At 40.4% G+C, this 27966-nt stretch overlaps 2 protein-coding genes across 8 annotated transcripts in view; both read right to left on the bottom strand.

Annotated features, from left to right (window-relative positions):
* MAK (male germ cell associated kinase) overlaps positions 1 to 13373 on the bottom strand; it is a 29412-nt gene extending 16039 nt beyond the window's left edge. For 2 of the 6 annotated variants that reach the window (XM_057399260.1, XM_057399261.1), the window contains exons 1-8: positions 13259 to 13277; positions 11978 to 12095; positions 7895 to 8230; positions 6123 to 6177; positions 5076 to 5197; positions 3957 to 4036; positions 2151 to 2283; positions 1890 to 2061 (exon numbers count right to left, since the gene is read on the bottom strand). In XM_057399260.1, the coding sequence (XP_057255243.1) occupies positions 1890 to 2061; positions 2151 to 2283; positions 3957 to 4036; positions 5076 to 5197; positions 6123 to 6177; positions 7895 to 7995 (663 nt within the window). In that variant the 5' untranslated portion in view covers positions 7996 to 8230; positions 11978 to 12095; positions 13259 to 13277. Of the gene's footprint in view, positions 1 to 1889; positions 2062 to 2150; positions 2284 to 3956; positions 4037 to 5075; positions 5198 to 6122; positions 6178 to 7894; positions 8231 to 11977; positions 12096 to 13234 lie in introns of all 6 variants that reach the window. The other 4 variants (XM_057399255.1, XM_057399259.1, XM_057399257.1 and 1 more) reach the window with 3 other exon arrangements.
* An 8423-nt stretch (positions 13374 to 21796) lies between these two features.
* Positions 21797 to 27287, bottom strand: GCM2 (glial cells missing transcription factor 2). 2 transcript variants are annotated; one of them, XM_057399262.1, is made up of 5 exons: positions 27196 to 27287; positions 25651 to 25903; positions 25121 to 25233; positions 23569 to 23694; positions 21797 to 23367 (listed from the first exon to the last, which is right to left on the bottom strand). In XM_057399262.1, exons 1-5 carry the CDS (start codon positions 27235 to 27237, stop codon positions 22486 to 22488), a joined length of 1416 nt encoding a protein of 471 aa, XP_057255245.1. In that variant the 5' UTR covers positions 27238 to 27287; the 3' UTR covers positions 21797 to 22485. The 2 variants fall into 2 exon arrangements, with proteins under 2 accessions (XP_057255245.1, XP_057255246.1); XM_057399263.1 differs by lacking the exon at positions 27196 to 27287 and adding an exon at positions 26041 to 26161.
* Positions 27288 to 27966: the final 679 nt, after the last annotated feature.

The raw sequence follows: 27966 nt of genomic DNA, 5'->3' as shown, positions 1-27966 counted from the left end.
CTTTATAAATAAAGCAACTCCATTTATTAAATAAAGCAAAACAGTTGCATGTCACTATTTAAAAAAAACTCACAGATGTCATTAGCATGGTATTACAGACTTAAACAAAGGAAGGCAAATTGGAATGAAGATAGCTTCTGAGCATAAATCTTGTAATTCCTTATTGCAGGAAAATGGAATAAATGAAAATGTACATTTGAAAAAAATCCATGTTTGTAAAACTATCTGCAAAACCAGACTCTGAAAATAACTGGTTATGTTTTTCAGAATGCAGAATGTAATGAATTTGTAAAAATTGAACAATTTGTGACAAACACATCATTTGTTGTGATCATTCCAATAACTTAATATTTAAGTACTCTTCTCCTACAGCAATCTCCCTAAAGAGGGGATGTCTTTGCATTGTTGTAAGGAGATAAAATTCCCAAGTCTGCCCACCAGATGACAGGGGCACAATGGAACTAATTGAAGCTTCTCGATCCCATAGCCTGCACTTCCAGAACTTGTTTATGCTATACTTTGCAAATGTTCCAGAAGATCTTACATTGCTCTCTTTCTCACTCTTGATATCCACCAAAATGTTGTTCTTGCTATCCAAGACTTCCGAGCTGCTTAAGAAACCTACCATCTGTGTTTGAAAACTTGAGTCTTACAATACTGTTCACATTAAACATTATTTCTGACACACAACTGTCATAGCAATCACTGTTTTACATATCATAGCAATCTGCACTTACTCCTCTAGACTCCGTTTTCATTTCCCCAACATATCATCTATAACTCTCTATCTCTAACCTCTTACTCTCTGACCTGTCACGAGTTTGCACCTATTTCTCAGTATGTTCTCTTGGATGTCTTTCCACCACTTCAAGCTTTGCATGTTCCTTGGTAGTTTAATCCATTTCTGTTCCTTACTTCTCTATTGATAACAGCTCCTTTACTGGTCAAGAATTATGCTATATTTTATAATCAGTAGAACACTAATGAAATTGATGTTTTTCTCTCCCACTCATACATTTTCCACACCTAGAGACTCTGTTCAGTCAGTTATCTCACTGAGTTCTGTTTGCACCCATAAAATAACGATATACATCTGCTATATCTTATTTGATTTAAAACAAAAACAAACAACAAAACCAAACAACCCAAAACTCATATGGTCTTTTTTCGGTTTATTCAGTATTTTGAAATAAGCTTATTCTTTCCTTGTATGTTTATATACCCACTTGTTAAAACATTTTAACTGCAGTAAATACAATTACATATTTTTATATGCATTACCCAAATGTTTCTTGTAATTTTAAATAGTATTTAGCCTGTTCAGAAATAACTGACAATATTTGCTTCTTCTCTAAAATACTGCACATTTTTCCTCCATTACATTTTATTGCTAATAATATTTATGAGAGATCTGTGTTTGAGATCAAATGCTTCCTTTATGGTTTAGTATTAAGAAAAGCATAATTTATCTTATTTATGGTATCTTCCACAAGCTCTAAATTCTAGGTGCCAGCCTAGAAGAATTACACTTTCAGGAAAGGGAAGCAAATTGACTATATGGAATTCTAGGAGACTTCCGATGTTCTTTCCAGTATGTATAGCTTTAAATAACTGAACTAAACAATTTTATCTCGCTTTCATTAGAGGACAGCAAGCCTACACATAATAGTATGACATATATCAGATACTGATACACAACAAAAGACTAGCATTACATGACTTAAGGGAAGTTTAAGATACACACAGTTGATAAAACCTTATGTCTACAGGAAACTTACTAAACCAATAATTAATATGGATGTTCCAAAAGAAAGGTAACATTCAATGTTTTATAATATTTTTAAAAATTTATTTAAATACAATTGTGTGCATTTTTTTTTGAGTCTTACCTTCTTTGGAGTCCCTAATACTTGGCAAATTTTGAAGATTTCATCTACTTCACTTGTGCCTGGGAAAAGAGGTCTTAGTGTGTATAATTCAGCCATTATGCTGCCAACTGCCCACATATCAATAGGTGAACTATAGATAGATGATCTTAGCAAAACTTCAGGCGCACGATACCTATTAAGGATGGAAAGAAATAACAGATAAATTAAAACGGTAAGAGAAAGCTAATTAGTTAGAATAATGTATTAACTTAATATACTTACCACCTGGTAGAAACATAATCTGTGTAAGGTGGCTGAGATCTTAGTTCTCTAGCCAAACCAAAATCTGCTATTTTCACAAGTTCTGGTCCAATACAGAGAAGGTTTTCAGGCTTCATATCTCTATGAAAAAAACCTATAGAACACCAGATGGAAAAGAACAGTGAACTATTATATCATCACTTCTTAAACAGCAACCTTTAATAGAGTAATCTAAATGGGATATTTTGGAAGAATATAGGGTTTTTTTTGGTGTCTTTTTTTTTTTTTAATTCAACAGAAAAGAATGGCAACCCTCCCCCCAACAAGCACATGTATTTTCCCCCCAAGTGATTATTACACCAAGTATTCTTTAATTAACAAATGTAAACTTTCATTAACATATTGAAGAAAATGAATTGGCTATTGCAGCATTAACAAATAAATCAATTTCAGAATGTCGGAATGAAATCTGTTGCAAAAACTACAACTGCTTTGTCAGTTTTGGATAATGGAAAATTGAGCTTCTGACACACTTACTTGGTTAACATAATTCCCTAAACAATTTTAACTAGTTTATTTATCATTGCGACAACAACTTGCAGATACAGACATACAAAAGATATCAAAATAAAGGTTCTTGATTACTTGCTGTTGGCTTGAGCACCTACATACCTGGACAGTGGTTATATCACTAAGCAAATCAATTCTGCTGTTTAACTGGTACGTGCAATTTGCTATACTATACATCAATTTGATTGAAATACACTTGCTACAATAAAGCATTCAATTTCTGCATGCAGAAACTGACAACCACTGCAAGAAATTGGCTGAAATTATTCCAGTGAAGTGTAAATGTTCAAATTTATCATACCTGTCATTCCTGAACACTTACAGTCAAGCCAAAATACTAATATTCTGACCTATAAGTAGAAGTTTTTCTTAAATTTTAATTTTCTTATTCATTTCATGTAGAAAAGAGGAAGAGAATGCTACTGATTAGAGAACTATTTATGATCCTGAACAGAAAGACATGTAATTACAATTTTTGGCTATCATCTGAATTCATCAACAAGCCTCATCAGGGGGCATGAAAACAAGTCAGCAATTACTGGGAACACTCTTCCTTGTTTCATTTTCAACTAACATTTCATTGTATTTGGAAATATGTTATGAAGGACAAATACAAAATAAGAGTTGAGCATGCGAGTTTTTAAACGCAAATGAGCTTAATACCAGTATTTCAGAATGTAGTTTGTGGACAGATATTAAACATGAGCATTAAAAGTTTTGTAAATGCTGTGAAACTTTTTGTTGTTTTTGCGAGCACACAGAACCTCTTACTCAGACTGTGTTTATAATTCCTAGAAAAAACACATCTTAAAATATTTAAATCCAGGTTGTAACTGTTGATACCATTTGAATTTTTTAGTGAATAAATTATTTTAAGAATTCTTTTAGATGTAGGGTATCATATTAGCTATAATAAAGTGTCAATGGTCCATAAATAGATATTTTTGAGGAAACAGAAATGCATAGTATGGCACGGTAAAAGATTCTTTAATTTGTTTATTCACCTGGTAACTATGATGGGAAAAAAAGTACTCAATAGTGCATGAACAATATCCAGTACTTACAAATAGAAAAGAAAATCTGATTATAGGAAAACAAAGTGTAACTTCAGATATAGTTTAAAAATGTACCATACTTGAAATAGGTAATTTTTGAGATAATTAACAACCTTTGCTAGATACTTTTATTCATGTTATTGCTGTGCGTTATCTTATATTCTAAAAAACTGCTACACAGTTAAACTAACACAAAACCTACCGTGTTTATGGATAAAAGCTAGCCCTTGTAGTATCTGATACATCATGTTTCTGATAACTGACTCAGGGAACAACTTGTTTCTGTGAAGAAACAGATTAACAACATCATGTAATTAAGAAGAATAATGTATTTTCAGAACATACATGTTTCTTATTTTGCATAACACATTGTGAACAGATGAAAATGGACCCATCAAGTCTTGTGCACAATGACAGACATACAACTAGCCCTCATCTCAAAACTCACTTGCTGCCAGGCCTTAATTTCACTCACTTCAAGTGCTGCAGAGGAACTTCTCTGCAGAGAGGCTCATGATCCTACCTCTCTGTAGAAGCCGGCTGGCCAGTGGTGTGCTTGACCAGATGAACATGGAATGCACAGTAATGAAGCAAAGAAGAGACTGCAAAGTGCAGAACTGTGATAGGGGTGTCACGCAGTGGTGGTAGCCTTAAAGGAACCCTGATTGAGAGCAATGCTTCCCAGTTGTGGGTGACATGGTGCTAATATTGCTATTGGTTATCTCAGGATTTGAACCTAAGAGCTCTCTACGTAAAGAGATAAAAAGTCATGACAATGTCTGAAGGAAACAGAGGTTAAAGGCAAAAGAATTCAACAAAGAAAAATGCTACTGAAAATGCTGGTCCTATTCCAAAGTCCACCTTTCAAGCCTTGCTAGGTACTGTTTGTCCAAGATTGCAACACCACATAGTCTGTAAATAGGTCTTACGAGTGTGCATGCAGGTACATGCATGTGACAATCCCCACCTTAAGCCAAATCCATGAGCAAAAGCAGAAAGAACAGTGCTCATCCAATCCTTCATATATTAAAGTGAAGACTAATGAAGAAAAAAAAAGAAAAAAAAAGTACTTGGAATTTCTCTCATGGCTCTACACCCAAAGATATGCAAACTACCCTGTAAACAACCTAACTAACTGTTATTTCCAAGAGCATTACAAAATTCTACCCTTAGACTTTTGCAGGTGCAGCAACTCCTGTTCACATCAGTGGGGCTGCAACAAGAGCCAAGCCCAGAAATTCCAATGTGTTCTTCAAGGCAGTATAACAATAATTGAATAAAACATGATGGCATGGTATTTTTTTTTGTGAAAAAGACATACCTGTCCTTCATTAGCTGATAAAGATTTTCCTTCATGTATTCAAATACAAAGTAAAGGTGGTCATTTTCTCGTATGACTTCTTTCAATTTTATTACATTGGCATGATTTAGCTTCTTCAGAGACTGTAACAGAGTAAAATATGGCTTCAGGTAACTCAACAGTGATTTTGACTCCTTAGCAGAACTAGATTTTTAACGTGGAAGTTTCTAGAACAGAATTTACAAAACATGTCCCTCTGACAGGCCATATTTATCTTGTAATCTCTGTTTCAAAGAACAACCAAATAGCATTTAAAATTAATCTCAAAACAAAACAGTAACAATACTAATAGTAGTTTAAACCTTCTAAGGATTTTACCATAGCTGGAGTGATTAACACAAAAGCCTAATTCCCTACAGTCAAAGACAGTTCTGAAGCTCTAACAGCTCTTGCTCACAGAACTGAATAAGAAAACCCAACAATTTTTTTGTTATGAAACTTCAAGGAACAAAGATTCTCTTACAGGTGTTCTTTTTGGAGATACTAATTATGTGCATCTCCAATAAAGTAAACCTAAACTATGTATGCCTAACTCCTTTGTTAGGGAGTTTTATACATACAGAAAATCAGACGCCTGAAACATGGGATGAGTTGGAATTTAAGCCCTGAATTTCAAGTGTTATTCTGTCATTCAGCTAGCCAAAACTCACAGTGCTTTTTACAAATACCCCAAATACATGATATAAGGACTGGATATATAACCTGAAAATCTGCTAGTAAAATGAAAGAGCTGGATGGTAAAACTCAAAAACACACACAGAGAATCCATTTCTTTATTTTTCTCAAAGAGAAGAGGTTGGCTATGAGACATGGCCACTGCTTGAGAACAGTGGGATATTTCACAAAGTGGCAGGAGCTCTAGGAGTTTTTGTGGTTTGTGGAATCTGTCACCCCCATTTAAAGAGTTCACAAAGTTTGGCCTTATGCTTGGACATTTTAGATGCCCTTTTCCTTCACGCATATGCAACCAAACACGTATTTTTAAGTGTGCTATGTTCACCATTTTACCTTGACTTCTCTCAAATTCATACATTCATCCCATGAATAGAACTTTCTTTTCATTCTGAAATACAAGTCCAAGATAAAATACTTTAAGTGAGCCGCACAGATTAGCTGTATTTTGAACTTAATTTAAAACACTCTAGAATACCCATCAGCAACATAATTAAAACCAAACTCAACTCTGAGAGTTGCTAGAAATGTGTTTGATGATTGCAAACATTGTTTTAGAGGAGTAGAGCCAGGGAAACCACGACAGTCCAAAGTATCAGGGACACCAAATCCCTTTGTATTGCTTGAATTGTGCTCTTAATAATGAGAGCAAGAGTGAGACTGCACATAAGAGAGAGATATTTCAAACCAGAAAAGTCACTTCTTTGTGCTTAAGATGCAGACTCGATGAAAACAGGAGAATTACATTTTTGAAATCTGCAAAGTATCTTGACTGCTTAACATTATAATTAAGCATCTGACTCAATCATTTTTACAAACCTGTTCCAAAGTATTAAATACAAAACAGAAATGGTTACAAGCACCAAGCAATACTCATACACACAACAGTCTAATATATAACAGTGCAACACATTTATTTGTAAGTCTTGTATAGGTGCAAACATAGATACTCGGTGTTGCTGAGATCTTGGGATGGGGTTGCTGTATTGCTGTAAAGTTCTAGTGGCTAGAGTGAAGAGATTTAAACCCATGATTTTAATTTAAAATAAACATATCTAAAAATAAATATATATAAATATTTATATTAATATATTAAAATATATAATGTATATTTAACATATTGTATATTAATATATATAATATATATTTAAAATAATCAAAACTGACCCCCCTCAAATTCCAGACTTAAAAATCACACAAAAGAACTCCAAATCCTGAAATCATGAGAATGAAAAACACTTCTCAAAGTGTTGCTCCCTCTGCCTAAAAATAATGAAAATAATAAATTTCAGGGTTTTTTTTAGCTTAGATTAATATTAACAACTTCACTAATAGTACTAGCAGTATACGGGGAAACCTGAAACTCTCAGAAATTCTTAAAACAGAAGTCAATTATATTACAATTATTTTTCTGCAATAAATCCATAAATGGAGAAGAAAAAAAAAAATTTCCGATATTTCAACTTGCAGCTCTGTAGGAATATAAGGGGAACTCCCCATTCCTGTAGTACAATTATTGTCGTTTTGTAAAAATCTTCTTAAACAAGTATGACAATGCTGATGGCTACGCATAACACAACCTTATTGGATCCAAGGAGACAGCCTTTGTTTACCTGACCAGATTGTCACCTGGCATTTATCATTGTAACAGTATCTCAAATGTACTGCAGCACCTAAAAAGATCTCTGGGGGTGGGAAGGCCTTTCAGATCCACTCATTAAGATGGTTATTCTTACAAGTCATGTGAATAAACAAACACCCTAATTAATCAACTGCACATTCAGTTTTGCTTTTCCTCTTGTGTTAGCAACCAATACCACTTTTAGAAGAAAGTATGTCTGGACTGAACAAAAGGAGCATGCAATTTTATAAGCCAAGATAAATCAGTAACTTATACAAACTAATGAGTCTCTCTCTTGATCTGTTAGCTGAAAGCTGACCCACAATCACCTCATTAAGTATCTTAATTAAAAAAATAATTCTGTTATGTTAGTTTCCTTAAAAAGGACATTTCTTTCTATTCTACACAGATGGAGACAACAATAAAGTTAAAAGCGAAAATATTTAAGCTTTGGCAAGTACCTTTACTGAACTGAGATGTCACATACCTTTTGATAGCCACAAGTTCTCCTGACTCATTGCTCTTGCCCATCAACACACTGCCATAGGTGCCATCACCTAGTTGTTTCATGACTGTGTAACGGTTCATTTTTTTAAGACCTAGATAACCAAAACCTTATAAATTCTAAATATCTTCTGTCTTATCAAAGGATTCTATGATCTTTGATTTTCTTAGAGAAATTTTCTTCCAGACTGTCTTAGGTTGGTGAAAATCTTCTCATAATGGTACAGGATATTCACTAGTCTTCTCCAAATTACAGTTACTTTGAGATCCAGATGTAAAATTCAAGAGACAGAAGAACATGGTCATTCTTATATAGATCCTAAAACAAACAAACAAAAAGGGCTAGTAAGTAATTTTACAGTATTTTAGGAAAGAGAGTCTACTATTTGTCAACAATAACAACCCCCATTTCTTTAAATAACTCTTCAAAGCAAGTAGTTCCTTTAAAATCTTCAAATCACAGAAGGTGCTCAGTCTAGGATTAGGGTTATAGTAAACAGAGACTGAAGAATCAAGATTACTGTTATAATTCCCAAGAACCAGAGAAGTGTGATTAAGCCTGGTGCCTTCTAACAGAACTTATTATTGATTTGCAGACAGCAGCAGGTTCCTAATCTGTAATGAAGGCAGGTCTGAAGTTTGGGAAAACAAACAGAAGAACCCGAAGTTTGCACAGGGTGCTGTGGTAAACCTAGAGCTGAATGCTGTGTTTTGGATTGGTAGCGTAAGCAGGCTTGCTGTGTGTGAAGTTAGGGAAGAAGCAAAATAAACACTGCATTCTTCACCAACATAAACTGAGTTGTTTTAAATGTACTTGGATACCTTGCTCTGGAAGGCACAGAATTCTTAATCTATAGCTATAGTTAGGATTAGGCACAGCAGTGGCTGAAGAGTTCAATTTATTGTTTAATTTTACAAGGCCTGCAGAATGAAGTATAAAGCTCACATGCACTGGCATGCAAGGCTAGATGTGAACTGTCATTTGGAAAAGAATTTGTATTAATCAATGTTGAATCTTTGTCTTCAAATATATGTAAACCTTAATTTGAATCCTGATCCAAACTTGAATCTGATCCCTAACTTTCATTATACACAATACTATCTGTCACCACTTCAGATGAAGGCCAGTTCCCATCAGTCCTATGTACAAATCCCAATTCTAACCTTAGCACCAGCTGACCACTAGATGTAACCCTAAAACTGTTGTTATGGTACTCAAGCAAACTCACAATAGTCATCCACTTATTTATCCAGGCCTAGGAAAAAATAGCAACCAATCACTGTACCATTTATTCACTGTAACCCAAACGGCTTAAGCACAAACAAACCATGGCTTGCTAAACAAATTCCAGACTTACTGCTACATTTTGTCTCTGCTGTCTCAAAATGCAAAATAAAGCTCAAATCAACTGGCATCCACTGTTAGCCTACTTCTATAGAAGATGCAGGATTCAGCATGCAACTCTGCTGTCCTTATCCTTACACCAGAACTAGCTACAGGCTAGTAAGGCTGTCCAAACAGATTAAGGAATTCAAATTCAGCTAGTAACAAGCCTCAGGCCTGAGATTTACAGGCCTGGCAAAATTCAACAATAAAATTGGCCTCTTACAAGAGTGAATGCAGCATTCTCAGGCAGACTAGCCTGCTGCGTAAAGGGAACATCTGCCTTGACAATACACTGATGTTTCTAAGATCTTATTACTTGAAATGCTGCTTCTTTGGAGAAGTTGCAACATATACCTTGATACTCCATGTCAATATGCCAGTAACAGGTGACCTAGTAGACATCTCAATTTATAATCTTTGCACCAGACAACCACCAGTTTGGCAGTGAAAAACAAAGAACTTTTTATCCACTCCCTCCCAAAAAACTATCACTATAGTAAAATTAGATAGCTGGTTAACAGCATGTTCTATAACAAAGCTAAAAAACAGATTTAACACGTAACAATCATAGACAAGTCAAATTATGACTGAGTTCTAAACTGCACTTTCATACAACATAAAGTTAAACCTAACAGGATTTGGGTGCCTGTGTTTCTCTGTTTCAACAAATGTCATTGTACATTGTTTAAGACACGGTTTTCGGAGGGGATTCAGCAATATCAGCCAAAGAGAGCCTGAGCCTAGAGTTACACATACAAAAAATTTGGAGAACATCCATGCATTTCATGCCTAACCTTTTGCTCTCTAATGAGCCAAAATGTCAAGATGAGAACTTCTGTATTTGCAATAAATACATCCAGATCTAGACACAAACCTCAAGTTTTGACCTTTAAGTCATCTAATTTGGTGCCTAAATCCTATCAGCTTTCCTAGTTATTTTTGGAGTATAAATTAATCACATGCTTTTACAATTATTCCTTTTGTCCAATTCTATTATTTCAGCATGTGCATCTGAAACAACAACACATACAGCTTTTCTTCCCTCCAGTTGTCCTATGTAATGTAACACATCACACACACGATTATGCATTTTGTCTGTTCTGTAATACATTTTATTACCTTATTCCTTTTCTGCTGTACGTTGTAATTTTTAGGCTATGAAAAAGCTTGGTCAAGTAAAGTGCAGAAATGTCAGCATGTTCTTTCGACAGTCAAATGGAAGCGTCAAATTCACTCTACGGAAATGCACAAAACCAGGCGTGAAAACTACCTACCCCAACAACAACATCTATGTACCACCATATACAGCACATACACTCACCACCACACAGATCCATGCTAGGATATTCCACCGATGACTCTTACGAAAGAATTATCTAGGTCACTTACAGTTAACAACAAACAAGGGAATTCTTATAATGAGACATTATAAACTGAAAACTAACCAAATGCAGTGAAAAAAGGACTGCAGGTATCACGTGTGACTCTTTTTGAGAATTTATCCTTCATACAGAAATATCTACAAGCATTGAGTTCTGTGGACAAGTAAATGATCAATTTTATGGCACAGCTATGGCAGGCAGTAGCCCAAAATAAATGCTGTGGGGTGACAGAGGTTTGCTGACCAAGAAGCATACCACTGGATCCTGCAAGACTCTACTACTCACCAATATTAGAATAATGATGTTGACAAGTATTTGCTTTTATCAGCCTCCTGCGACATCAGGATCAGGGCTTATTCTACTCTTACTGGAATTACAGTGCATGAGGAGTTAGAATGTAAATGCTCTAGGGATTCACATTTCGCTACAACAGACTTCTGCACACTTCATACTTTGCACCACACGTACTCATCTCAGATGTGCAATATTTTTCTCTGGGGTCTCTATTTTTTTCAGATTTGCAGTTCAGTTTTTTCTTTTGGACCAACCTGGGGAAAAGGAATGGGTCAATCTACCTTTTCTGGTTAACACAAGTCCCTGAAGTGGTCTTTCCCATCCTAAAGCTTATATGATGATATTTCTTCAGTGATATGAAGCTCTGAAATGTAAAACTGTCATAATAGCCAGCTACCAAACTGAAAAGAGAAATCCTACGGTAAACAACAGCTTGTTTGATACTCTTAATGACATACTGCCCATAATCTCTTCACACAGGATTAAAGAAGAATTAAAGTAGGGGACAAATAGAGGACAAAATACAATAGCTTGAAAGAATCTAGTTATCGGTGTAAATTTAGAAAATCTGAACAAGTACTAAGTAATTTAAGCAAGTTCTTACTTTTACTGTACTACTGCTGGTTTATTCTAAGCACTAGCAGCAACTTCAATTTATTTTAATGTCTGAATTGCATTTCAGAATGTAATGGGTAACAGCAAATCATCTGCATTTCTGCTACACAAGTATCAGGCATTACCAAAAGTTTTACATTTGCATGGTAAACAGGCTACCCTCAAACTGAAATACAAACTGGGATACATGACTCAATAAAGACCTCCCACACAGATAAGCAAAGCACTTTCAACCCAATTTCACCAACCTGTTTACAGTAAGTGCTGAAATCACCAAAACCATTCACAGAGCATGGTACTACTCTCAAGGGTCAAATCTGGCAGCATCGCACAGCACAGCATGTACTGTACAGATTTTAAAAATTAAACCAAACAACCAACAACACACCAACAAATTGCTGCCACAAGAACCTTCTTCGTAGTGACTATGTATCGCTAAAGCTGACGCTAATCAGGCCTCTTGACAGGCGGATCCAATTCTTGAGATTAACCCCAAATCCATTACTCTAATCAAAAGATGAGTGGTTATTTAAAAGCATGACAGCTCCGCTGCAAGCAAGAATTAATAACACTGACAAAAAGTTGTACTTTCAAATATACTGCGTTAAATATAAAAAAAAAAAAAAAAAAAAAAAAAAAAAAAAAAAAAACCACCCCCCACCCCCCAAAAAAAAGGTATTTTTGAAAATCTAATATGTTGTTTCACTTATTTGTGAAACACTTGCATGTATTTTGGTATGCCCCATTCAGGATGGGACATATTGAAAAGGCGGAACTCCAGTTTGCTGAATACATTTTCCCTTGGTTTGTTCTGAAGCAGCTCAAGTTTCAAACCAAAGTGACACACACCAACTCTTTCAGAATGTTTCAGCAGCGACCTGCCTGGATGGTGCCACTCTGTGCCAAGGTTACCTCTGCCCACCCTGTGGAACCTCCTTCTGCACCGCAGTGTGCGGCACAGTGAGTTTCAAGATAGTCATGGTTTCAGTGAGACCTGCTGCTGGACTATCCAGCATCGTGCCTTGGAAAAGGAACAGGGACTATTCTCGTGTTTCAATGTCCCTGCACCACTATAAATTTCCATAAATGCCCGTTCCCATACCAATTTTAGTTTCACCTGATGACACTCAGTTGTCTCTCAAAATCGTGCAGGTAACTATATACCAACTCATGGCAGAAAGGGGAGCACAACCTTCCTCTTGCTTATTCAGGCCACGAAAGTCAAGACTGCCTGCCCTGGAAGTTCCACCCTGGTTCTCATGAATAAAGATTCACCTCCTTTCAATAAACCTGCACATTTCGGGCTGCCAAGGCCTGGACCGGCCTTCCTGAAACCAAAGCAGGCAGGACCCCATCTCCACACACTGCACACCCAAACCTCCCGCTCCCAAGCCCAGCCCTGGAGAGGGGAGTAGCTCCCACAGCACCAGAGCTCTGGTGACCCAGCCCATACCATCCCTGGAGGCGGGAGAAGCCACTCTGCTCAGGGACGGATGTCGGGCCGCGGGCTGCTCCCGCTCCAGCCTACACCGGCAGCTCCTTCACTCCCGCGCATCCCCCATCGCAGTCAGCGCGACCCCGGGGGACACCCACTCACGACGCCCACCAAGGACCAACCCAGGTTCCCCCTCCCCTCCCCGCCTACCCCCGAACGCGGCTGCCCACTCACAGTGGCGCTGCGGGACGAGCCGCCAACCGGCACCAGGTCTCCGCCGCGTCGCCGGGACAACAGGGCAGGGCTGCCGGGGAGAGAGGGGCCTGCCGGTGGCCCCGCCCCTCCCGCCACGGTCACGTGGCCCATGGCGGGGGGCGGGCGGGCGCTGCGGGGAGCGTGTGTGAGGTAGAATGAGTAGGTGCAGGGCCGTGCGTGCGGGCGGGCAGGTATTGTTGCTGCCCAGGAGGGTGTTAGGAGCCGGGCAGCGAAGGGGACGGGAGGCGGTGACCGGCCAAAAGGCGGTACGAAAGCGAGTGGTGTGAAGCAGGAACAAGAGCCAGCTCGCACGCTGCCTAGAGCTGGCACCGTGATACGCCAGATCGGCGTGAGGGTGTCTTTATTGCCGTTATTGTTAATGGTCAGTAGAATCACAGACTGGTTCGGGTTGGAAGGGACCTTAAAGATCATCCAGTTCCAACCCCCTGCCATGGGCAGAGACACCTTCCACTAGACCAGGTTACTCAAAGCCCTGTCCAGCCTGGCCTTGATATATTAAATGCAGCCACTAGGTAAGCCACCGCATACTTTGGACTTGCGCAGGAACTCTCTGTAATACTGACAGTTGCAGTGAAGCCTGAGGTTGTTTTTCCTCTAGCAGCTTTTTTAAATTATTATCATTGTAAGGAATATTCAAAGCAATTTCTTTTTATTGTAAGCAATTTATTAAAATGCACATTGCTATGGATGTGGGGGTGGAAAATGCATTCGAAATTCTGCTTTAAAAACAAACGTTAATCCCTTGTAACCTGCATGCCTCCAGTGCCTTCAAAAGGCATGATTAATAAAAGTGGCATATTCAGTGTCAAAGTCAGTGAAGTCTCATTTTAGGTTTTAATTCCCAACATTAGTTTGACCTTCCTACCTCTTGATGTTTTTGAGAGCGAGGGGCAAGAAAAGGGGGAGATCTTTTCAACATGGTAGCAACTACTTGGCACCATGGAGGAAAAAGCAGAAAGTTGTTTTAGAAATTCAGATTCATATCTGCATCATCAAGCTGAGGGTCTGCAGAGCGAAAACGGGAAGCTGACTTAATTATACCTTTTTTCCTCCCTGCCTCCCTGTTCCACATTAACTGGTGTGGTAACTTTGTGACTTTGTGATGCCTTAAGCACCGATGACAGATTAATTGGTTCTACCTCAAGTCAAGTGGGTGGAAGGTGGGGCTATGGGAATCGGTTTTCTGGAATCCAAAAGATTTGACCATAGTTTGCTGAAATGAAAGTACAAAAAACAACACTATGTTTTCTGAAACAGAATATGCCCATTTCCTTTAATGAAATAAAACATGAGAGATGCCTCCCGGGTAAAATGAAGTTCAAAGGTAAGGCCTGGATGTGAAAAGGCAGAAGGTATCATCACCCACACAGGCAGAATTCAGGCAGAGATTCAAGAGGAGTTGGTCATACATAGCAAAGCACTGAACCATAGATTCACCAGTGTGGATGCGTTTGAACCCTATTAAGTGTATGCATTACGTGTGTAGAAGTACCTCTCCACCATCGGTGGAAAAGGTGCAGCAGTTGTCCTGTGATGTCCCTTCCCTGCTCTTTTGTTCTTTCCTCTCCCTCTCTACAGCTTATTTTTGTCCCACACCTGCCCTTCTTTCCCAGTGATGGGCACTCCCATGATGGTGCTGTCACCCAATTTCACAGAATCATAGAATGGTTTTGGTTGGAAGGGACCTTAAAGCTCATCCAGTTCAAACCCCCTGCCATGGGCAGGAACACCTCCCCCTAGACCAGGTTGTTCAAAGCCCTGTCCAACCTGGCCTTGAACACTGCCAGGGATGGGGCATCTGCAACTTCTCTGGGATACCTGTTCCTGTGCCTCACCACTCTCATAGTGAAGCACTTCTTCCTAATATCTAACCTAAATCTCCCCTCTTCCAGTTTAAAGCCATTCCCCCTTGTCCTTGTAAAAAGCCCCTCTCCAGATTCCTTGTAGGCTCCCTTTAAGTAGTGGAAGGCTGCTATAAGAGCCTTCTCAGAGCCTTCTCTTCTCCAGGCCAAACCACCCTAACTCTCAGCCTGTCTTATTAGGAGAGGTGCTCTAGCCCTCAGATCATCTTCATGACCTTCCTCTGCACTTGCTTAAATAGGCCCACATTCTTCTTACATTGGAGGTCCAAGAGCTGAATCCAGTACTCCAAGCAGGGTCTCACAAGAGTGGAGTAGAGGGGAGAGCCAACTCCATCAACCTGCTGATCACACTTCTTTTGATGCAGTCCAACATACGGTTGGCTTTCTGGACTGTGAACATACACTCATGTTGAGCTTCTCATCAGGCAACACCTCCAAGTCCTTTTTGCACAAGACTGCTCTGAATCCATTCTCTGCCCAGCCTGTGTTTGTTTGGGATTGCCCTAACTCATGTGCTTGCACTTGGCATTGTTGAACTTCAGGAAGCTGGGCCCATCTTTCAAGCCTGTCAAAGTTTTCTGGATGGCATCCCATCCTTCCAGTATGTCAACTGCACCACACAGCTTGCTGTTGTTGGCAAACTTGCTGAAGGCACATTCAATCTCACTGTCCTTGTCACCAACAAAGATATTAAAAAATACTGTCCCCACCACCCTGAAGAGCACCACTAGTCACTGGCCTCCACCTAGACATCGAGCTGTTGACTGCCACTCTTTGAATGTGACTATCCAGCCAATTCCTTATACACCAAGTGGTCCATCTGTCAAATCTATGTCTTGCCGGTTTAGAGACAAGCATGTCATGTTGGACAGCATCAACTGCTTAGCACAAGTCTAAGCAGATGATGTCAGTCACTCTTCCCTTATTCACCAATGCTATAACCCTGTCATAAAAAGCTACCAAATTTGTCAGGCATGATTTGCCTTTAGTGAAGCCATATTTGATGTCACCAATCACTTTATTTTCCATGTGCCTTAACATATTTTCCAAGAGAATCTGCTCCATGATCTAGCTGGGCACTGACATGAGGCTAACAAGCCTGCAGTTCCCTGCGTCTTTCTTTTTTTACTTTTCAAAAATAGGGGTTATGTTTCCCCTTTTCCAGTCAGTTGGAAGTTCACCAGACTCTCTCAACTTCTCAAATATGATGGATAGTGGCTTAGCCACTTCATCCACCAGTTCGCTCAGGACCCGTGGATGCATCTCATCAGGTCTCATGGATTTGTGCACCTGTGTCTGTCAATTGCTGGTACTTTCTGAAATTCTCCCCAACATTTCACATGCATTAAGACAGAAAGGTTGCAGACAGAACTTGCCAGTGTTTAAGCTAAACTGCAACATGGTGAGGAGTTGCAGGACGAGCACTGCAACCCAGTCACTTAACACTTCATTTTATCATAAAGACAGGGGAGAGGTGCTGTGCTGTGCTCTTGCTGTGAACCAGGAAACTGAAAGGAAGGCAACAGGCTCGAACAAAGAGACCCAGGAACTGCAGTGATGTTTGTGAGCCTTGCGAAAGGACCTCCAAGAACATCCTCATGCACCTGCTTCCCTGCTCGTTTTACACAACAACATGAGCAGACCCACTGCTCGTTTTCTGTTGAAAGAACCTTCTTTGGTTGTGGTCCTTAAAGGTGTTGATGCTTTGCTCAAATGCCAGCCTAAGTACCTGAAACTGGCTTCTCTCAAACACCATCACAAGTGCCAGCATGCACACTGAAGCTAATGGGGATTGTGTAATCTTTGATTTCTGTTTGTTTGAATGAGTTTCAGCCAAATGAGTGATGTTTCTGTGTGATACTTGATTGTGCCTGAATTGTCCCACTGATGTTTGTGCTGCCTGTGAGCCTACAGAGGTGTTGTGCTGCAATGCACTCTCTATTTTGCACAATCCCAACTGTAGCACTACATAAACAGCAACTGGCTCACCCTCCCTTTGCGTTTGAGTGACAGGCAGATATTTACTTTATGCAGCTAGGACACCAAAGGCCGTTATGCCAGACATGGAACACCACCTTACACTGCTCTCATTAATTCTCAGGCAGGGTTTTTAACAGGCCTCATCTAACTTTCTACTCTGTGTGTTGGGAGGAACTACTCCAACATTAAATGTCCCAGTTCCTCCCCTTTTATCTGCATGTAACTTCTACTGATAAGGTTGGGAATGACACAAACTTTCCTAGATGCACCTCTAGAACTGCGTTGTGCATCCTGCTAAATGGTGTCTTTCAGGAAACATGATCTATTTTTGTGAATGGGTATAGCTCAGTTGTATTAGATAGCTTCCTCCAAAAAGACACAAAGAAGAACACCAGAAAACCAGAAAAAAATCTCAGGAATTAAAAAAACAACAAACAAAACACAAACAAAAATACCAACCAAAATCTTAGAAATCATAGAATCATAGAATAGTTAGGGTTGGAAAGGACCTTAAGATCATCTAGTTCCACCCCCCCTGCCATGGGTAGGGACACCTCACACTAAACCATATCACCAAAGGCCTCGTCCAACCTGGTCTTGAACACCGTCAGGGATGGAGCATTCACAGCCTCCCTGGGCAACCTATTCCAGTGCCTCACCACCCTAACAGGAAAGAATTTCCTCCTTATATCCAATCTAAACTTCCCCTGTTAAAGTTTTAACCCGTTACCCCTTGTCCTATCACTACAGTTCCTAAAGAAGAGTCCCTCCCCAGCATCCCTATAGCCCCCCTTCAGATACTGGAAGACTGCTATGACGTCTCCACACAGCCTTCTCTTCTCCAGGCTGAACAGCCCCAACTTCCTCAGCCTGTCTTCATACAGGAGGTGCTCCAGTCCCCTGATCATCCTCATGGCCCTCCTCTGGACTTGTTCCAACAGTTCCATGTCCTTTTTATGTTGAGGACACCAGAACTGCACACAATACTCCAGGTGAGGTCTCACGAGAGCAGAATAAAGGGGCAGGATCACCTCCTTCGACCTGCTTGTCACGCTGCTTTTGATGCAGCCCAGGATATGGTTGGCTTTCTGGGCTATGAGCGCACACTGAAGCCTGCTCATGTTCATTTTCTCATCAACCAACACCCCGAAGTCCTTCTCCACAGGGCTGCTCTGAATCTCTTCTCTGCCCAACCTGTAGCTGTGCCTGGGATTGCTCTGACCCAGGTGTAGGACCTTGCACTTGGCATTGTTAAACTTCATGAGGCTGGCATCAGCCCACCTCACAAGTGTGTCAAGGTCCCTCTGGATGGCATTCCTTCCCTCCAGCGTATCAACAGAACCACACAGCTTGGTGTCATCAGCAAACTTGCTGAGGGTGCACTCAATCCCACTGTCCATGTCACTGACAAAGATGTTGAACAAGACTGGTCCCAACACCGATCCCTGAGGGACACCACTCGTTACTGGTCTCCAGCCAGACATTGAGCCATTGACCACAACTTTTTGTGTGTGGCCATCCAGCCAGTTCTTTATCCACCAAGTGGTCCATCCATCAAATTGATGTCTCTCCAATTTAGAGACAAGGATGTTGTATGGGACAGTGTCGAGTGCTTTGCACAAGTCCAGGTAGATGACATCAACTGCTCTGCCCCTATCAGTTCCACAGCCCCATTATGAAGGCCACCAAATTGGATATATCCTGCCATATTTTGCTTTGTTGCATTATCAGCATCTATAGGGTAGCTCTCATTTCCACCTGTAGAACTTGGGAGAAAGCTTGCCTCTGCCTTTAAAAATGATAAAATCTGCACCCCAAAATGAGGAGATCAACTACTTCAAGTTCAGTAAAGCCAAACCAGCTGTGTGTCTGCATACCTTGTTTGTAGGCTTTGGTGTATTTGAGAAGCCCAGAGGTAACCTGCTTTCAGAAGAGGAGCAAGGGTAAGCAAACTGCTCAGACTCTCAAGAGGTCTTTGTCAGGACTGGGTGGACACAGGTGGCTGTGGAGAAGGATAGTGTGCCAAGCTGTGCCTTAAAAGCACGAGGAGATGGGAACCACAAGATGATGGCCGCATGTAGTTGCACTCATCAGATGTGTGACATACCACTGCATTTGGTAGGTACACAGTTCAAAAACATTTTCACATGGCCCCTTGTCTCTGGGAGGCATCCATTCAACACTCGTGCTTTTAAGATTTGCCACTGAGAAGCTGCTCTTTGAGTACAAAGGGCAGCTTCAGCATGGGAGCAGATGGCCCTTTACCTCAGTAGGGCCCTTGTAGTCCCTATGAACCTGGAGCCACAGGTGGCCAAGGTTTGAAAGCGCCTTTTTCCCCCCTTCCTCCGTGGCTTCACTGTAACAACTGGAATTTGTTAGGTGAAGATGTCTGCTGTAGTACAGGATGCGGGCTGGCAAGGGGCTCCTCTCATGTGCTTGAAGGGGACAATTAATGGAAGAGAAGCTGCTTATTCAGGGACCAAAGGGAACACATCTTTCTTCAGAATACAGTTTTGCTTGAGAAACATGCTTTTAAAGTCAATTCTGCAGCTATATAAGACAACAAGGAGGCTTTCAATTTCAGGCTTTTTATTACACAAACTCACACTACCTTTACATAGATTTTTTTTGAAGAGAAAACTATGCAGAGCACTACACTTTGCCCATCTGATCTTTTATCTGACAAAGGTAACATCCAGCTATCTTGTCCCAGACACTTATGAATGAAAGGAGCAAAGTGAAGAAAGACTGGAATAACCTTTAAAGTGGTTTTATTTGCTCTAGTGCTGCAGATGATGCAATGAGGCAATTGCTACAGTAGCTTTTTACGGTGCTTAAGCAGCTGTCATTTTTATTAGGAACAAATCCACACCCAGAAAGTAGCATCTTAACACAACTGGTTGCATTTTCTTAATTGATGCACAAGGTTCTGCTTAGAAGTCTGTGTTTAAAAGCATAGCATAATGATTTAAGCATACAGTTACAGTGACAAGTTTCATTTTAGATGAGCAATATTAACAGCACAGAACCCCCACAGCTTGTCCGAGTGTTTTAATACACTTGAAGCTTGAGTTGTTGTGTAACTCCTCTAAAAACAATATAAAATGGAGCAACTTCCTGCTTGAAAGTTTTGACTTCTGCATCTGCTGTGAATCTTTCCAGATTTTTGAATGATTTTGTTCAGCCTTATTCCCCTACAGTCTCTTTCTTTTAAACTTGGAAGGCTGTACATCTTGATTTTTATTCTACACACCAAACGCCTCAACATGGAGTACAAATGAGAAATCTCAGTTCTATAAACAGGCATAGAGTTATATGTTCTTAAACTCTAAACCAGTCTTTCTGGGTAGTAACTTCTTATTCCCACCACCTTCTTTAAAAAAAAAAAAAATAAATAAATAAAGTCAGTATATAGATTAATTATCAAACTGAGGTTGCTCACTGGAGTCTGTTCTTGGCAGTAATTTAAAAGACCTGGCAAAAGAACTGCCATGAGAGTTTAACAAAAGCCAAATGAGGTATACAGCAAAAGGTATACCCTAACAGACAAGGTAAGCTTGCTGCACATGAATTCATTTAGCCTTTTTGTGAATTACAGCTTCACATGTCTTGAATTTTAAAAATTAGCTAAATTCCTGTGGGGCTCAATTTCACATGTCAGACTGCTTGCACTGTTTTCATAGACATACAAAGAAAATATACTATACCAGAAATACGTATTTTAACAACTCTGGTATTTGTACATCATGCTTTGAAAATAAGGTTTGTTTACCAGTTTGATGATAGCATTACAAGGCCCTGTGTGTTGAAGCCAGCTAATCAGCAGCTCATCTTAGTTTACATGGTGCTTATCTGGGGTTTCATGTTTATTGAAAAGGCATGTTTATTGAAAGTAGCATGCTGCTCCTCAAAACATGGCAAAAATATACCTAAAATGTTTTTAAGTATTTGAGTGTCCAGAAAGTTAAAGGTACTTGGTAACTTGATAAGAAGAAACTTTGTAACCCTGACTAATCCACCGTTTCTACGTAACTCCCTAGATCAGCACCCACAGTTTGGGTACAAGTTACATTCCTCAGTACTAGGCAGCTTTCAAAAGTACCCAAATTTTAAACTAGCAGTACTCCTGTGTTGTTTCTTTTTCCTGGCTTAATGGAGAATTAATTCATTTAGCTAAGAATTTGGGGATGCAAGTCCTTACATACTTTTTGTTTAGCTCAGGCTATCTGGAAATGCTGTTTTCCTACCTTAGTTTTAGTTGCTTCATTTCTAGGATGATGGTTATGGGGAGTTATGATTGCAGAGAGAATAATTAGAAGAGGAGAATAATAAAGGAAGGGGAAATATCTAATGGAAATGCAGTGCAGAAAGACAAGCAGGAAAGTTGCATTCGGCACTGACCTGTACTGCTAAGCAGCTAGGACGCTGCATTTTTAGACAGGATGGACTTGTATTCATGAGCAAAGCTAATTTCTGCAGCAATACTTGTGCAGTATTGGTCTGACCAGCTTGCCAGACCCTTTTAGACAAAAAGCAGTTTCACTGCAAATGGTTTTCAGGACCAGAGATAATTAACCTGGTACACATGCAGTGTTGGGCATGCTTGTGGAGAGGGTCACCTGAGCCTTCTTGCCTCCAGACAGGGAGTGGCAGGTTCTCAGTGGTGATAGGGCAAGCCTGTGCTTTCCTTTTTGCCTAGAAAATTTGGCAAGTACTCTTGATGCAGGGGATCAAAAAGCGACATGAAGTCAGCATATAGGTTTTTCACTTCCCATTTCAGAGAAACCTAGCTGGTCTTTTCATTCATCAAATGGATCACAGCAGATAAATGGGCTGTTCAGGTGAATTACTCTGCAAGTTGTCTTGCTTTCTTAATTTGTTTCATTTTCAGTCATTTCTTTCAGTTAAGTATAATCTATAGCCACCTTCCTTCATCTTTTTGTCCATTACCCTGTAAGCATTTTCTTTCTTACAAAAAGAGTGTTTCCTCTCAAACCTTGAGGCATCTGTCAGGAGCTGTGGCTTTAAGTGAATTGCACTTGCCATCAGAAGAGGCTGTTGACTTCCCGAGGTGCTGCATCTTCCCACTGCATTCTCCCGGGCATGTTTGGGGATCAACTTCACATGCCATTTTAGGGATTAAGTGGGGCTGGTTTGAAATTGTATGCAAAATACACTTTCCTCAGCACAGCTTCAGAAAAGCACTTTTGGGGGATAAGCAATTGTGATGTACTGCTTCCTCACCTCTCCTCAAATCCCAATCCACTGGGCTTAGCATGCACATAGTCAGCACAAGAGTTTTTGTTCCCATTTGCCTGTATTTACCATTTAGGCAACTTTTAGTCAATATTCAGCACTCTCAAACTTTAAGGTCTGGCCTTCATGCTCAGCATAGCTGTTCCCCAGCGGTGGCCCATACCGATAGGTCTCCATGCTCTCAGCTGGTTTGGACTTTGTGGGGACTGGGTCATGCTGGTAAAGCAATGCTGACTTTATCATCCCAAAGTCTTCCTGAATCTTCATCCCTGAATAGATAGCGCCTGAGACGTTTTCTGCCACATGGGTATAGCTCTGAAGGTTTTTCATATCACAGAGGTTGTCACTGTATTTCAGTGCTGATGGCTTGTAGGCCTGGTAGGACACCTTGGTGGTGGTTGTGATAACTGTTTGCAGTGGTGGGGCTATGGGAGAGGGGCTGGGATCATACCTGCAAGGGTAGTCCCCACTGTAGCAAGGGTAGTTAGTGCTGGTTTGCATCTGTCCATAGTCACTATGGTCTCCACTGCCAGTTTTCCCCCAGGCTGATTTCAATCCATAGTGTCTGCCAGGGTTATTGAAGCTTTTATCATGAGTGGTCCCTGCACTGTAGTGAGATCCATTCAAACTGAGGGGATCTGTGTCGATGGCAGGACTTGTCAGATCTTTGTAAAATGTTGGGTAAGGGCTGGAGCTTATAAAGGCAGGAACTCCAAACTCATAGCTGCATGGCCTGGGCATGTAGATCCTTGGATTGGAGCACTTTGGGTATGGTGACAGCTGGTCCTCTTGGAAGCTGGCTGTGTCATAAGATGCTTTGTAAAGGTCAGAGTTTTGCAGCAAAGGGCAAGACTGGGCTGGAATTGAAAAACTGGTGTCTGTGGTGATACCAACCCTTTCTGGGCCATCCATGCAGGGCAGATTTTGTAGGCTACTGGCATAACCACTGCTGTCGTGGTATCTTCCTGCCTGACAAGGACAAGAACATGAACATATTTGAGATTCATGAATCAATACTGCCCACACGCATGTATATATCTCCACGTGTGTGCTATTGCTCATTTCAGCCCCAAATGAACAGATGTAGCATGATGTAAAATGTTGTTTTGCTCAAGGATCCCCAGTGCATGCTTACAACACTGCTATAATTGAGTAATGACTTTGACTTACCTCTGAGTTTAGAGGTCTTTTTTTCTGGGAATGGTGGAAAGAGGACATTTGCTTCTTAAATGCACTTCGTCTTGCCTCTGCCTCCAATTTACTCTCTGGCCTGGGGTGGTCATGGACTCCTTTAGCCTAAATTAATATTAACAAAGAATTAGATGCGAACTGGAAATGGGTAAAAGAACAGAAAATGCAATAAGTAGAATGAGATATAGCCACAGCACAGGAGAATGTGCAGGAGGTACTAAACAAGAAGGGATTTACTGTAAAAAATAAATAGGGATTTGCAGGTATATAGAAAGAAAAAGCAAAGTCAATGAGGACTGCAGAGCTGATGAAGGAGCAAGGGTGTTACCTGTATTTGTGGTATTCAGGAGAAACTAATTAGAACCCGGGGGGGAATTTTATGAATTTAGTTTAATTGCTTTTCTGCAGTCCAGCATTGCAGTTCTACTTTGTAGTAACAGCCATCGCTAAAACAGTGTAAATAAAAAATAAAGAGGTTTCACACCACCAGTCTTGAATAGGACTGGAATGTATATCCTGGAAAGGCATTTCAAAGAAATATCTGTGATATGAAGATCCATGTATCCAAAGCTATATTGATACATGATGAAACAATATATTTAACATGTCCTTACCCATTACACTCCCTTGAATGGGCCTTCAAATAGTCCCTAAGACAAAGTAGGAAACTTAAATTGATTTTAAAATGCTGTCCTTTCTCAAGTAAGAATTAACTTCTTAGCAAAGATTTGTCAACTATTTTGATGGCAAAAATCTTCAGGTTTTGCATGCCTGTAACAGAATATCTGAACAACAACAACACCACACATGAGAATTTGAGAACATGGCTAGTTTGCTTCCATATAATGACTGGTGAACAGAATTCACTGCCATATGGGTCAAGCAAAAGAAATCATCCAGCAGAGAATGTAATCTCATAGAACAGAGCTTTTTGTGATTTTTTTTTTGTCCTACTGTTGCTAAAAAAGAAGAAATCAGCATTTCAAATTTTAGCTTTTTAAATTTCCCTCTCTTTTCTGCCAAGTTTTTAAACCCTCTTAAAATTAAAATATTATTTTCACATGAAGTAGGAATTTCACATTTCAGTTTGTACAATTTAAGCAAGGCTTTTCTTTCCATTTATTTAATAGGAGATAAATATTAGGTCCTGGGTGACACTCAGTTGTCAGCTACACAAGGGTGCAGGACAGCCTTTTTGTTAAAAGTTTACTCTTTACAGTACACAAATGAGACATGGTGTTTTTGTAGTTAAAATTGAATACAGTTAACTCACAAGCAGTGCTTTTTAAAGGACACCCAAGTGTTATTCTTTTATTTGTTCTTGCCATGTTTGCTCTACAGAGGAGTTCAGTCACAGACCAAAACTCCAACATGTTCACCATGCCCAATGCTATGCAAGGAAAAAAGAATAAAGGAGGGGGGGGGGAAGAGAGGGGAAAATGGTAAGTCTCTCTCTCAATATTATTTTTATACAGATATATATACAGGTATAACATATATGCGTGTGCACACATATATGCATGGTTTTTACCTGGAAGAATATTGCTTTGCCATCAAGCCTCCAGAAGTTAGTGACTGGATAGCCACTGTGTCCTCGGCAAGGGATGAGCTCAAGGGCTGAGTTACAGTTTGGGCAGGCTTTTTCTGCAAATAGACAAATAAACTACTGAAGACACTGTTTAAAGACAAGGATGTTGTTCTAGAGTAAAGAGAGCTCAAGAACAGTATGATCTGCCTTCACTGAAATTCAGATTAAAATACAATGTCCAAGGAAATGCAACATAGACTACCAAGTGTAACTGAATGACAGAAGCTAGAGCTGCATAATTGAAATAAATGCTAATGAGATAATAAATCGTAGACTCATTTCCCTTTCAGTATTTTTGACATTGATGAAATTTGGAAATATATATATTAATCACAAAAAAAATGGATTCATCACAGTCTTTGCAATGATGCTTTAATCTGCATTCAAACAAGGGTGATCCAAATTTAGAGCTCAAGCCCAGCTGAAGGAAATGGGGTCCCTTGGACATCCCATCTCTCCTTTGCTCCTCTCACTTTGTTGCTTCTGCCGAGCCTTGTCACATATGGCTGGGCGAAGTTGCAGTCTGGCTCCGCCAGGCAGGGCACAGCTCTGGGAGCACACCACCACCCCCAGGCAGGACTTCTTGAGGATCTGGCAGTTGTGGTTGTTGGTGTTGCGCATGGCCCAGCCACTGAGGTGTCTCTGTGCATTCTTCTCCTCGCTGGAGTAGATGAGCCGCACGTAGCCATCGGGCCACTCCTGGAAGGCATCAAAGTGCTTGGGTTCCTGCAGCGGGACAAACAGAGGTGGGAGGGCAAGGCAGCAAGGAGGATAGCAGGAGAACATTAGCAGGGTAGTGCAACCTGATGGTTTGCACTGTTACAAAGTATGTAATGGGGAAAAAGAGCTTTTTCTGAGATCACCTGAACAGCAGATGAATTGAGAGAATTAGTTACTGGGAGAAAAGCCCTGTATAAGAGGAAAGGCGGTTTGAGCTTCCAGGTCTCAAAAGAAACTCAGCATCCTTTCCTCTTTTGCATCATGAGCCATAATAACATGGTTTGTTGTCACAGGTGCCTCTTTGCAGTGAGGCTACCCAGCTGTAAGAGATCAGCTTTGTTAAAAAAACTTACCGGTCTGCTATGGATCCGTCCAGGCATGATAGAACCCACCCTGCTCACACATGCTTTTAATTAAAGTTCACTCCATCATATGACTGTGCATCTGCAGGCTAAAAACTAGAAGTTTTAACTAAGGAATGGTTTATTAAAGTGCATCAAATAGGAGCTGAATAAAGCTTCAGCCAAAAAATAGAAATAAAATTTGCCATTGCAGATATACTTCAAGTACCTGCATAGCGATTCAGAGAAAGAACATTTCAGTTTGGGATTTCCCTGTCTTTATGGACCAAAATGAAATTACCAGAACAATAAAAGACCAACCAAGATCTTAAACTCCAAGTTTAAAGAAAAGAGCAAGTAAAATCTTCTGCAACACTCATTTGACATACACATGTTAAATGTATGTGAATGCAGGTAAACTACCAGAATTTACAGCATTGAGCCACTCTCTAATTGTAGTTTTGTAAAAATGAAGTAAACACCAAGATGAAAAAAGTTGTGAATTAAAAAAAGCACTTGAAGGTCACAACTAGAAAAAAAAGCTAAGTGGTAACTGACAGTAAAATGTCACACCAACAAAACAATTAAATATTTAGAGGTCTTGAATTACAGTAGCAGGAAATAGGCAATCTAAACTTTCTTTCAACGTTTCTTTAAATGGGTTAAAAGGGAAGAAGGAAACAGGTCAAACTGGAGGTCTTCAGATTATTTTAGGAGGTCATACACAGCTGGCTAAAACTACATATCAGATCCATGTTTTTTTACAAGCCACTTTGTAAGGACTATTGCAGCCCATCCAGGCACAGGTGTTTACGTTTGAAAAGGTGCTGAAGAGTTAAAGCTGCCACAATACCAAGCTTTACCTCGCGAAGATATTTCCCCCCTGCCACCCCCGCTTCCCAGTCCCACCTTGTAGCTAGGAGGAGATATCTCTCCTGCACCCCCCACACCCTGTACCTGCGGGAGCTGGGGGTCGTTGATATCCCAGGTGAGCTTCATGCCGGCGGGTGGTGGCAGGCAGCGGCTCCTGCTTTTTTATACTGTCGGGGCTGTCGGAGGTAGCGACGGGGGTCCTGGCCGGCCCTGCAGGCGGGGCAGCAGCACATACACCCCCACATGGGGGGGCGGGCAAGGCCTACACTGCCCCTCCGCTCCCCCCCACCTGCCGTGGAAGGGTAGCTAAGGGGGTTTTTCCAATCCAGCCCCGAGCATTGGGGCTGGAAGCCTAAGCCGGCGGCGGCAGCAGCAGGGCTCAGCTGGGGGACGACGGCTCGGGGAGGTGCCCCTCTCCAGGCGCGTCTAGACCCGGTAGAGACCCACTCAGTATTTGATTTCGAGTGCAGCTCAGAGCTGCCCGCAACTTGAAAAGACCCATGAAGCAAGGAAAAGGCAGCGTGTTAGTTACCCCCTCTTCCTTAAATGCGCTGGTGCACCTGCTCTTTAAGTTTAGGTGGAAACGAATTAAGCGCTAACAGGGATGTTCTCCTTTCCCCTTTGTGCTCGGTGACATAAAGTTTAAAGCATGAAACTGCAGTCAGTGCCATTTTACTGATCAGCACCTTTTCACTTATTACAAAGTTACAGACTTTTTTTTTGTTATTGTTGCCTCCTTTTTAGAAAAGCTACCCGGTAGGGCTTTTTATTTTTCTTTTAGAGTTTGCTTTTAGTTATGAGAGACAGAAACAACTTAAAGCACGCATAATATTATAGAGACAAAATCGGTGAACG

The sequence above is a fragment of the Pezoporus wallicus genome, unplaced genomic scaffold (genome assembly GCF_028554395.1).
Source record: "Pezoporus wallicus isolate ANWC-B61680 ecotype Strahan unplaced genomic scaffold, APGP_CSIRO_Pwel_v1 contig_818, whole genome shotgun sequence".
In the NCBI taxonomy this organism is placed as follows: domain Eukaryota; kingdom Metazoa; phylum Chordata; class Aves; order Psittaciformes; family Psittacidae; genus Pezoporus; species Pezoporus wallicus.
Note: the sequence above shows the minus strand (reverse complement) of the source record. Positions and strands in the feature narration are given on the sequence as shown.